Source organism: Protopterus annectens, chromosome 1.part0 (assembly GCF_019279795.1).
Source record: "Protopterus annectens isolate FY-2018-M chromosome 1.part0, PAN1.0, whole genome shotgun sequence".
In the NCBI taxonomy this organism is placed as follows: domain Eukaryota; kingdom Metazoa; phylum Chordata; order Ceratodontiformes; family Protopteridae; genus Protopterus; species Protopterus annectens.
The window spans coordinates 1,741,723,355-1,741,736,158 of record NC_056725.1 but is presented as its reverse complement, the minus strand read 5'-3'; the positions used below and the strand labels follow the sequence as shown (position 1 = coordinate 1,741,736,158).

The 12,804-nt window shown below is 42.3% G+C and overlaps 1 protein-coding gene and 1 non-coding gene across 2 annotated transcripts in view; both read left to right on the top strand.

Annotated features, from left to right (window-relative positions):
* The window catches only part of PPIL4 (peptidylprolyl isomerase like 4), a 614,262-nt gene that overhangs the window by 474,395 nt on the left and 127,063 nt on the right, over positions 1–12,804 (top strand). The window contains exon 12 of the mRNA XM_044069026.1: positions 7,506–7,647. Within this exon, the coding sequence (XP_043924961.1) occupies positions 7,506–7,647 (142 nt within the window). The remainder of the gene's footprint in view (positions 1–7,505; positions 7,648–12,804) is intronic.
* On the top strand, positions 1,944–2,112 carry LOC122802011. The gene has a single exon (XR_006364841.1). It is a non-coding gene; the product is annotated as a U1 spliceosomal RNA (small nuclear RNA).

Genomic DNA, 12,804 nt, shown 5'->3' with positions numbered 1-12,804 from the left:
TTAGTCTGGCACTGTTGTGGTTGCTTGTGATGTTATATAGTTTTCCTTGAAGTTTGGGAAAACTGTCTTGATTACATGATTTCCACTATACCAACATTTTCATAGAAAGCAACAATGATTTAAATGTTGAATGTCATAAATTAATCCCCACATTGTTTATCTCATTGTGTTTGAGAGAGACCAGTAGTGGCAGCAAGTGCTCACACAGTAATCTTAGGCTGTAAATGTATTACTGTTCCCATCACCATCACCGTTAAGTAAGAAAATTGTTCTTAACTTGATGTATCTGATCAATTTAAATTATTACTAATTCTCTCAAGATAATTTGTTTGCCACATACTCATTTTTTTGAGGTAGATGACTTATATTAGAGAAAATGCTTAATGTAAAAATACATGTAATATGGAAGGATTTAGAGTGCTAAAATGAAAGGAAGAGAATACATTTGAAGAGAAACTAAGGTAGGTTGGGGCTGCAGTTCCGTGAGGAAAAAAGTGAACAGAGGAGACCTGATCTTGGTTCAGAAAGTTGTTCAGGGGATCTGTGAATACATTTAAATAAAAAATTGACATATATGGTAGGAAAGGGCTCAGACTTAATTGTAGGCAGAAGAATACACTGCTTCACACATGGGGTGCTGACACTCAGAATGGGTTCCCCAAATTGGTAGTATAGAGCAAATCAGTGAATACACTGAAAGAGCATGGAATAGATGGAAACTGCAGGGGTAGGAATGGAGGAGCAACTACAGCAATCAGGCAGAGTAGATACATAGTCTTTTTCTGTCAGCATCTGGTAAGAATGTGTGCATATACTTAAGTATAAGAAACAGACTAGTGTAAATCTTGTTTACTTAGCTGTTTGCAGCAAATGTTATTTTTTTATGTTGGGAGATGAATCACTGTCTTAAGGAGGAAGTCCTTGAACACTTGAGAGACATACGAAGAATAGATGCCACTGATGCTCTTGCCAAACATATTACTCTACATGCTACACATACTTTTCATTTTTTGGTTTAGCAATTGGTTCAAGAGATATAAGGGGAGGTGACATTGTCAGTAAGGTTGAGCTAGCAGAGTTGAATTGGATAGTAACACTCAATCAAACAAGTACCCTGGTTTAAATGGTGCTATACCTTTAAAGCCAGCCCTGAAGGCTTGCAGATTGCTTTATTCAATAATTGCCTCTGGTTATTTAAATGTCTTATTCAAGCATTGTTTTATCTTGTTTTTTTATGGTCTGCAAAAGCACCTTAGTGCAGGAAAGTGCTTACCTAATAAACATCTGCTACTTTTTAGTCATATTTGGTTGTTTTTCCCTTTTGATTCAGCAACAGAATATCTTCAGTTGACAAAGACCCTATCAAACGTATCCAATACATTTCTTTTACTATTACAAGTTAGACAGATATGGTGCCCAGTGGATCTGGTATTTGTGGACCTCTGTGAGATGTTTGAAACAGTTTTACATAGGATACTGTATGAAAAATGGCAGACTTGTAGAGGGGCTGAAATTACTTAGGCAGATGGGAAGCTGATTGAGAAAAAACAAATGGTATTAATTGTGGGAGAGTTATTCATTGAGAAGCCAGTAACTAGTACGAAACATAGTTGCTAGGCTAGTTTTTGTGACTAGACTTGTTTAGTAGGTTTTTGTGGTGTAACAGAGCAGGAATAGGATTGATTTGTTTGTTGATGGCATCGAAATTATTGCATTAGTTATTGAGGGGTATCATTGAGATTTGATGAAAGTAATATGTGGGTAGAGAGGAAGACAGAGAAAGTATGCTTTAATGTAAAGAATTCAAAATACAGTTCAGGAAGGTATTTGTGATTAAAGTTCTCAGGAGAGTGGATGCAGATAAACATAAAAATCTGTAAAGTATTGTTTCTTAAGCTCAGTCAGGCAATACAGTGTAAGTAAACAAAGGTGAAAGTATCATAATACTTGCCTGGCGGGGGAATACAATGATCAAGAAGGTGGCTTCCCCAGGGTTAGACTGTTCCATTACACACTTTGGTTGGGTTGACCCATGTGATTTCCCCAAAGGTGGGAAACTCAATAATTTCTGTGGGTTGGGGTTTAGCATAATGGTTAAGGTGTTTACCTCATCGAAACAAGGTACAGAGTTTCATCATTACCTTTGGTCACTCTTTAGGACCTGCTGGAGAGACAGATATGTATCCCAGAGGCTACCCCTTCTCTGGAACAAGCTCTCCATCCATGTGAAACAGAGTTTCTCCCTAACCCAATTCAAGTACAAGTTGGATGGGGAACAGAACATTCATCTCTTGTTAAACACCTATGTCTCTAATGGACCCAGGGACCCTGTAAATAGTTCATCTCCCAGGCCCCTGCTTGTAAATATTTAATCTCCCAATGTCCTGCTTACACTTATCAAGGGTGCCAGAACTTGTCAGAGATTTGGGATGCATGGCTAGGGATAAAGAGGCCCTTGTGGTCATTAGTCTACTAAACAGCTGTGAACCTATGGGTTGTCAGGACGGAGTCTACAGGCTAGGATGAAAGAAATGTATTTTTGCACTGAAAAGGGGCTGTTGATATGACACACATGCTGTACTATGTTTATCTCTGGAGACCTTTTAGAAAAGGACCACATGCTGATCACAAGTATGCAGAGGAGGAACACTGAGGACATCAAGGTGGAGGAGTAAATATATATCGCAAATGGCTGGAGACAATGTGCTTGGACACTTTGTGTGTGGGGGGTGGAACTGGGGAGGGAATACAATATGCACTCAAAAAATTATTCTAAGCTTCCTCAAGGATTAACATTAAACATTAACATTAACATGAACATTAGGTTTATAGTGCCTGAATATTTGAACTGTATCTTACTGAAATTGGTACACCTTGTTTGTTGTAGCATAGACTAGATCCAGGCCTGCTGAATCTAGCTTTGTTTATATGCTTGTTGTTTGTTTGCTTGTTATTTCCCCGGAATGCTAATTCCACCTAATACGCGGCTTCTCAGTGCTTCTGTGTATCACTAGTGATATCTGCATTGCTTACTGTACTTATTTCCTTGTTTCACTTGAAAGAAAGTTACTGTTTTTCGTTTTTGCATTTAAGTTACCTGTAACACATTGCACTTAAGTTACTTGGCACTTGCTCGCTAAAGCAATTATATAAGTCAGCACTAAAAATTAAAAGCACTACACCCTCACTCCCCACTGGCCCTTGTTTTCAATTGTTAAGGAATTCCCAATATTATTCTAGCATTTCCAAAGGTCAGTTGTCAATCTCCTCTCTGGTCCAGCTGGTGAATCTGGGAATCTTGAGGCAATGTTACAACTGCCTCATGTACACAGACAACCCTCTCCTCCTCCCAACAAATTCCAACACATGTGAGAGATGCAACCATATAGCCAAACTGGAGGCTAAGCTCTCTCAACTCAGTACTGGCATAACCAGTCAGGAGGAGAAGGAAACCACACTCACTACAATTCCAGTCTCACATAGACCTACCACGACAGCAAACCAAACACATAATCACACAAAAACATACTCGGAGGCTCTAAATAAAGATCTGCCTAAGCAGCAGAGACCTCCAAAGCAGACACCCAAGCAACCGCTATCCCAAAACAAAACACGTGCAACACATATCTCACAAAGCCAGTGTGCCGAACAGTCACAGCCCATAAGACTAAACAACACACCTGATACACTTGTAATAGGTGACTCTATCATCAGGCACACTGACATCCCGCTCACCAGGCTGAACAAGGAGAGGGTCACGGTGAGCAGCCTGTCGGCGCTACGATCCGCCGCACAACAGAAGCACTCAGGTCACTCCAAGGCAAGTACAAATATGACTCAGTCATTGTCCAAGCTGGTGTGAATGACCTGAGACGTACCTCCCTGGACTACATGAAAAGAGACATAAAGGAGCTCTCTGAGCATGTAGCCCAGGCCGATATGACCCTGACCTTGAGTAGCATCTTACTCTCACCAAGAATGATGCCACAATATGAAGACAAGATGATCAATTTCAACAATTGGCTTAAGTACTGGTGTCATTCAAAGGGGATCCAATGCCTGTCAGCTTGGGATGATATGCTCGACAGGCCATGATGCTTCGCTAGGGATGGCTTGCACCTGTCACCCTGGGCTTTCAGATATTGGCAAAGGCTCTTGCCACCCCATAGTGCCTTTTTTAGGCAAGGCTCAAAAGACAAACCCACCTCCATAGGTATCACAAGGGATAAGAAACTAAGAGTAATGCTACTCAATGCCAGAAGTCTAAACCTCAAGATGCACGCACTCAAAACTCTCCTTAGCATGGAGAACATCGATATCTGTGCAGTAACAGAAACCTGGTTCAGGGCTCCCGAGAGCACCCCAGCACTACCAGGTTATACCTCATACCATGCTTTTCGGCCCCAAAACTTGGACCGAACCACAAAAGGAGGGGGAGTATCGATATTCATCAAAGATACCCACACCTCCAGGTTGGTGGCAAAGCACGAAGCATCAGAGACTATCCATGTGCAACTAACAGTGTGTAAAACTGCCTTCCAGTTTATAGCCTGCTACAGACCACCCTCCCAAACCCAGGAACCCCACTTGGCATTTCTGAGAACACTGGAAAATATGAAGGTCTCTCCAAACACCATTATATTGGGTGACTTCAACTACCCAAACATAGACTGGGAGCATTACTCAAGCTCCAACACCCTAGCCCAAAGGTTCCTAGAATTTATAAACTCAAATGCTATGGAACAACTTGTTACCACTCCCACAAGAGGGGAAACATACTGGACCTGATCATCACCAACATGGGGACTCTATGCTCCAGACCAGAAGTGTATCCCTCACTGGTAAGATCAGACCATAAACTAATCTCACTGGATATTCACATCCCGACCCCACCCCCTGCCCAGAAAACCACGGTGAAAACTTCTCTAAAGCAAATTTCACACTCCTCAAAACTGAGGTGGAATCCTTCAAAGCCCCCGGGCCTGTGGAAAATATGGCCCAGACCGCAGAATCCTTTATAAACGCATTCTATGAACACCTTCAGGAATGCATGGATCATGCAATCCCAAATAAAACCAAGACCCAATCCTCCAAAGGCAGATGTCCTGTCTGGTGGACCCCAGCCATAAACAAAGTATACAATAGAAGGAGGAAGCTACTAAATGATAGAGCAAAATCCCAAAAAGGGAAGGCATCACTGATCAGTATTAGCAAAAACTACGGGCACTCATAAAATTGTCTAAGGCCAGCTTTGAGAGAAAAATTGCACAGGACACTAAGGATAATCACAAGGCTTTCTTTAGTTATGTTAGGAACCTGGGTGGTAATTCCCAGATATGCTCAGAATTAGTCCAAAATGACAAAAAATACACTGAACCCACAGACATTGCCAACATCCTAGCTGACAGGTTCAGCGCAAATCCCCCCCTCCCCACCAAAAGGGCAAATATCTATCCCAGCAGAGTGCCCCTGACATCTCAGATGCTCAGGTAAGAGCTGCCTCTCCAAAGCAAAAACACAGCATCAATGGGACCAGATGGTGTCCCGGCTGCGTCTTACATGTACTCCAAGAAGAGCTAAGCCCAAACATAACACTACTGTTCAATCTCAGCCTTACTACAGGATATGTGCCCAAAGAGTGGCGTGCAGCAACAGTGGTCCCTCTCCATAAAGGTGGTGCCTTAACGGATCCTGGAAACTATCGCCCATAAGCCTGACTAGCTTGGTCTGCAAAGCTATGGAAAGGATCATCATGGACCTCATAAATAAAGATATTGGGGACCTACAGACACTGGATCCTACCCAGTTCGGCTTTGTTAAGGGCAGATCCTGCCTCTTAAACCTGGTTGATTTCTTTGAAACAGTCACCAAGGCCATTGACGAGGGAAGGTGGTCCACACAGCCTACCTGGACCTCGCAAAAGCCTTCGATACAATACCCCACTTGGGCATTATAGATAAGCTCACCAGCTTAAATATAAACCCCTATGTCACTAGATGGATTGCAAACTGGCTCAAGGACAGAACCCACATGGTTAGAATTGCTGGAGCCATGTCAGACTCCAAACCAGTTACAAGTGGTGTCCCACAAGGTTCAGTCCTGGGACCTCTCTTGTTCAGTATATATTTCTCGGAGGTACAGGCCAAGTTCGCAGATGACTGCAAACTGGGTGCCATAATCAACTCTCCAGCCGACACAAGCATCCTCTAAAAGGGCCTCATAGAAACAGACAACTGGTGCCAGAGCCATGGCCTCAAGCTAAATGCCAAAAAGTGTATAGTCATCCCCTTTGGCAAAAACAAAGTGCCCACAAATTACCACATAGGTGGTAATCCATTAAGTACAGAAGAAGTAATTAGGGACCTGGGGACCCAAGTTGATAGCAATCTCTAATTTGACAACCACGTGTCCAAAGTGGTTAGAAAAACATTTTATGTAGCCCACCTAATCATGAAGGGATTCACATCTAGATCAGGGGAGGTCATCGTGCCTCTTTACTCATCCCTCATCAGGCCCATAATTGAGTACAATGCCCCTTTTGGGATGTACCTTACCAGACACCTGCAGCAACTGGAAAGACCCCAAAAGTACCTCACCAAGAGGATCAAAGGGCTCAAACAAATGCCATATGCTGCCCGGTTAAAGAAACTCCAGCTCTACTCAGTGGCATACCGCCTGTTCAGAGGCGATCTGTGCCTGACATATAAAGCCATGTCCAACCCGGAATTAATGGACATGCTGCACCTCAGAAAATCCAAATCCCATTGAGCTACGTGCTCGAGAGACTTGAACCTCAGCACTGAAATAAATAAGAGATGCTGGAGGGACAGATTCATAACCCAGAGGCTCCCTTCACTCTGGAATAAAATCCCAGTCCAGGTTAGGCAGAGTCCCTCATTGACTCTCTTCAAGAGGAATCTTAATGAGTGGATGGAGATCGTAGGTTTACCCCGGGTATCACTTCTGTGTCACTGTTAGACAGAGGCACAGTATACTAACCTTGAAAAAGGGCATAGCAAAATAAATTTAAAATGGGTGGTGAAAGCCAAACACATTCTGGCTAGGCTTATAAATGCCCTAGGGCAGATAGCCTAGTATGAACCTATGAACCTATGAACATAAGGACAGAGTAGTAGGAAGGGGCAGCTGACTAGTGCAATATTTGTCTAGTTTAAGACAGTGTGTATTTATTGTGAAGATGGTGGGGTCTGAAACTGCCTAATAGAGAAAGTGTTGGCTTGCAGGGCAGGAAAGAAATTCAATAATTTAGTAATGAAAGATGGAGGGAAGGGGTGGCTCCACTGAGACTAGTTGCATCATTACTTGAGCAGGCTTAATAAGCCATTGGCCAGCTTTCTTCTTTGTTCACATGCACACAGTTAAGGTAAACTAGAGCTCTTCTAGTCAGAAAATTGCATTAGGAATAATATGAAAGGTGCTACACAACAGTTCTGCAAACTTACTGCACAGTTTCTGCTAGATTTTTTCTTGACAATTTGCTAAAGTTCTAAATATGATCTAGTCTTGGATGACAATCAAGAAGAGGAAGAAGCAGTTAGTGCCAGTCACCGCTCCAGCAAAAAACACAAAGAAAAGAAACATCGCTACTCTGATGAAGATGATGAAAGACGGGTAAAAAAATCAAAGGTATGGTGCAGTATTAAAACTCTTAACTGCGTTCTCAGTTTGTGCTTTTACATCTTCAATGCCAGGATATTCTAAAAATAATATGATAAATCAGTTGGAAAAATAATTTCTAAAACAATGTTTTGCAGATGGATGGACCACTTATTTATTTTTTCAGTTACTAAAATCTTGTAATTGTGTAGTTTCTTTGCATTTTCTGCCTTGCCTTAAAACATGAAATTAAAGGTACACTTTCTGTAGGTCTTGATACATGATATGAATATTAAAACAGTTCCAATAATACAAAAATAAATGTTGCATACTACTTTACCATACCTTTCACTGGGTTCAGCAGTGACTTTTTATCGGAAACTTTTTTTTTTATTTTCACATTAATAATGTTGGTTTCTTACAGCCAAATGGTACAGAAATATAATGGAATATTCCACTAGCCTAGGGATCTATGTATACTGAAGCATGTGTGTGAAACAGGTAGCAATATCACAGTTACTGCATGGTGAAAGGTTGCATGCTCTTTCCTTATCAAATGGGAGATCCTCTGTCACTCTGATATTGCACCACCATAGAAAATGTAAAATGTAGCTGGACATTTAAATGTGCTAGCCACATAGACCAAGTTTAGCTGTTTGGGAAAAAACAAGTCACAAGGCCTTCAAATGGTTAAAATGTTTTGGGTTTCCTTATGTTGGCGCATGTAAGCCCATTATCATGCCATTGCATTTCATAAAATCCCACAAAGGTTTGCATTAGCCTGTTATGGTGACTAGACTGATGCAGCAGTGTTTGCTTCACATAGTACTTTTGTGCTTCACACAATGCTGTTCTGTCTCCTACCACTTGATACATTTCCAAGTACCATAGCCAAGACACTGCATTTGCTATTCCATTAGAAATCTTTCTTAGCCACTCGGGCTAAAAATGTAGAGGGTAGTTACTTCAAAGGAGAGTGGTGTACTTTTTGCAGGTTCTTTGAACAGGTGTCATCATTTGTCATAATTACACTGCATAGATGCTTTTGAGAGCTGACATTTTTTAGTGTTTTCATCAAGGAAACCTTGTTTACATTTTGAAGTTTAAGTAAGATATGTCTGGTATGATTGCGAAGTTTGGTATACTTTTGTTGACTGTAATAGGAATGGAGCCCAAGTGTTTCTAAGTACAATGTCCTACAAAAAAAAAAAAAAAAAGAAAAGAAAAAGAGAGCGAGGGAAAAAAATTGTGAATCCTTTAATAAATTTGCAAGACCTAAAGACCAAGGACACAAGGCTTTCTTTTAAGAAAGAGGTCTTTGCCAGTCAGAAGAATTTGCAATTTGATAATGGATGATTGGGTTTGTCCTTACCACCAGTCACATTTCAGCACTTTTTTTCTTAGAAGCAATTATGTGACATTAAACATCACATGATAGGGCATCTGTGACTGATATCATTAAATGTCACAACAGAATATATTGACTACATAAGAATGTCTAACCCCTAGACTTTTATTTCTTTTCTACCTCTTGGTTCTCAGTCTTCCTGCATGATGGTTACAAGTTTATACACTCAAGCCTGCCATCACATATGTCAGATTGAGAAACTCTAGGCCTGCCTTGGTATAGGAGGGCGCTGATGGATGAAGATTCTTCACACAGAGGTCAGAGGGAGGCTGCTATGAACAACCAAGTCTCAGCCAGAGCACTATTGGAAGGACAGAGGGTTGGAGGGTTATTCATGGCATGGCCCTTCTTGAGTAAAGTCCATTTCCAAAATTGTCCTCTGGTTTCCACAGCCTTTGAGCTTGCCATCAACTAGCGAGGGATCAAATTCACGCCCATCCTCTGCTTTGGTAGATGAAGGGCTCAATTCCAAAAAAGTGACCACTTACACTGACAGCAGGTCTTTTGGAATCTGACTGCCAGTGTAAGCCTGTTTATAGATAGGCCATACATCAAAGAAAGTTACTTGCACTGAGATCAAGTGTTTTGTAATCGGGGCAGACTTACATTGAAAGCAACATTTTTGGAATCTAGCCAGAAGGGTCCTGAACAGGTGCACCCAGCTTTCTTCTGCAGTTTTTTTTTTTTTTGAGTGTAGGCATTACCATCCCCGATGATTAATTGATTCTTGTTGCAAACTGGTCTCATTCAAAGGAGTGTTGTCTTGAGTCAGCTATCTGTGAATAAGGCTACTTGAGACTGACTGTTCTCCTAGGTTCTCCCCTGGGGCCCAGAAGGGTGTTACAGTCTAGGTTGAGGGTATCTACTGAAATTTCCACACCAGGATTTGCAGCTCAGGGTCTAGGTGCCAGATGTTAAATTTTGTTGAAGCTTGAATCATAGGTGCAGAAATTTTGCAATTGTAGATGACAAACGAATGTTTAAGGTCTTGTGGAAGCTCAAGTCATAGCTGCAGAAATGCAGTCTCTGGGGAAATAGCTTGATGCCATTGCTCAGCTTGGCATAATTTTTCCATGCCCCTGTATCACTTTTTAAAAATCGTTCATAAGTAATAAATAAATCAGACAAGCTGCAGTATCAGGACCTAGCAGGAGAACTTCCATAAGCACAGAAAACATTGGAACCTCACAGGAGAAATTCTGTAAACACAGCAAGTCCAGAAACATCAACATTAGGCAAACATTATCTTGTCTTTTGACAGCTGCTTTGTTTAATCCACCCTTTGTGCGTTTTTCCTGTTATTGGTTTACTGCAAGCACTTTCCACTTTTTGACTTATCTTAGCACTCCCCACTCTATGTCCTAGGTAGGAGACCTATGCCATACCCACCTGACATTTGCTCAGCTTAATGGTCAACCCTGCCCTCTGTAGTCTGCCCAGCACCTCCCTGCCTTGCTGAAGGTGCTCTGGCCAGGAATGGCTGTGGATGGCAATATCATCTAGGTAAGCAAGGGTAAACCCTCCTACTCCTGCTAAGATACGATCTACCAGCCTCTGGAAAGTCACTGGGCCATTCTTCATCCAAAAGGGTATCTTTGTGAACTCATACAAGCCAAACAGAATCACAAAGGGTGACTTCTCTCTAGCACTGCGAGTCAAGGGCACCTGCCAGTAACCCTTGGTAAGATCAATGGTTGTAAGATACTTAGCCCCACCCAGCTGCTCTAGGGCCTCATCTGTCCTTGGAATGGGGTAAGCATCTGACTTTGTTTGACTATTTAATTTCCTGTAGTCTACACAGAACCTGGTGCTGCCATCCTTCTTTGGCACCAGCACCACTGGGGAGGCCCAGGGACTGTTGGACTCTTGAATCACCCCTCATTCCAACATCGCCTGTACCTCCTCCCTCAGAGTCTGTTTGACTCTTTCAGGCACTCTATAAGGGGTCTGCCTAATAGGCCTTTGGGGTGTGGTATCCACCTGGTGCTGCCCTAGGTGGGTGCACCCTGGTTTCCCAATAAACATGTTCCCATAGTCCTGCAGCACTGCTCGGACTTCTTGAGCTTGGGTAGGAGATAGCTGCTGGGACATTGCTACCCCTTCCACTGAGGTGTCAGCCCAAGCCTCACTGATGAGATCAGTCCCCAGGTCTCCCTCAGACTGCTCCTGCAATCCACTACAAATGCTCAGCACAATGGCCTCCCTATCATGGTAAGGTTTCATCATGTTAACATGATACAGTTTGCGCCCCTGCCTTCTGCCTAGCAGTTCCACCATGTAGTTAACATCACTTACCTTTCTTACCACCTTGTAGGGTCCATCCCAAGCTGCTTGCAGCTTGTTGTGTCTGACAAGAGTGAGAACCATTACCTGCTGCCCCACAGCATACTCTCTAGCTCAAGCATTCCTGTCATACCACACCTTTTTCTGTTGTTGGGCTTCTGCCAGGTTCTCCTGGGCCAAGCCCATGAGTTTCCCTGAGCCTTGTCCTAAGGTTTAGGACATATGCCACATCAGACCCCTTGTGAGACTCGCACTCAACTTCCCACTCATCTCAAATTAAATCTAGAGGTCCCCACATCCTATGCCCATACAGCAACTCAGAGGGTGAAAAACTTGTGGATTCCTGGGGAGCTTCTCTGTAAGCAAACAGATGGGGCAAATATTTGTCCCACTGCCTCTTAAACTGATCTGCGAATGCCCGTAGCATGGACTTTAATTTTAATGATAAATAATCAAAAACACAAGACAATACTTTTTACTACACAGTGCTAGTCAAGAGTTCAGAGATCACAGAGAAATACTTAAAATAATTCAGTAGTACAGTTCTGACATTACAGAAAAAACACTTAATCTTATCTTTCTAGTTTTTAGCTATTTCTAAGAGAAAATACAAGTCTAAGTTAACTTACATATAGAACACAGGCAGTGCTGATGAGTTGGATGGCCAAGACAAAAATGCTTAATGCTGTCTGATTCTCTTTGTTTTTAAAATCACATTCCTGGTTCCCATTATAGGGCAGCCACGGTGGTGCAGCGGTTATCATTGCTGCCTCACAGCAAGAGGTTCTCCGGTTCGTTTCTTGGCTGGGGTGCCTTCTATGCGGAGTCTGCATGTCCTCTCTGTTGTCGCGTGGGTTTCCTCCCACATCCCAAAGACATGCAGTAGGTGGATTGGACACTCTAAATTGGCCCTAGGTGTGCATGTGTGTGCCTTCTGTGGAAAGTTGGGCACCGGGCTGGCAACTAGACACTGTAAAACTCCACTGCCAATCATGAGCTAACAGATGATCAGCTGTGGCGACCCTAACTGGGAAAAGCTGAAAGAAGAAGATGATCCCTGGTTCCCATTACATCATTCATCACACTTCCCAGGCTAACAGAAACTACATTTACATTCTTAACATCTCCTTGTGTTATCTTGCCACTGGTCAGGAAGCAGACCAATAAAAATACATTTGTATGTTTAAATCTAGCAATTTTACTCTTGGTTAAAACAATAGAAAGTTTTCATCTAGATGGGCTGGAGCCGAGTTTAGGTCAAAGGGTCATAAAATATTTTACTCTGTCAGCTTTCTGCCAGCAGAGTGCAATGTTGTTACATTTTTTGCAGTTCCACATCTAACAGCAGTTTTTCCATTTAGGACAACAAGCATGTGCCTTACATTAATATTTACAAATGATAGCATTATCTATAAAATTCTATCCAACTAGGTTGGCAGACTTCACACGTGACATGACCTGTGTTCTGATGTGCACTTATATAGTTCAGTTAGGTA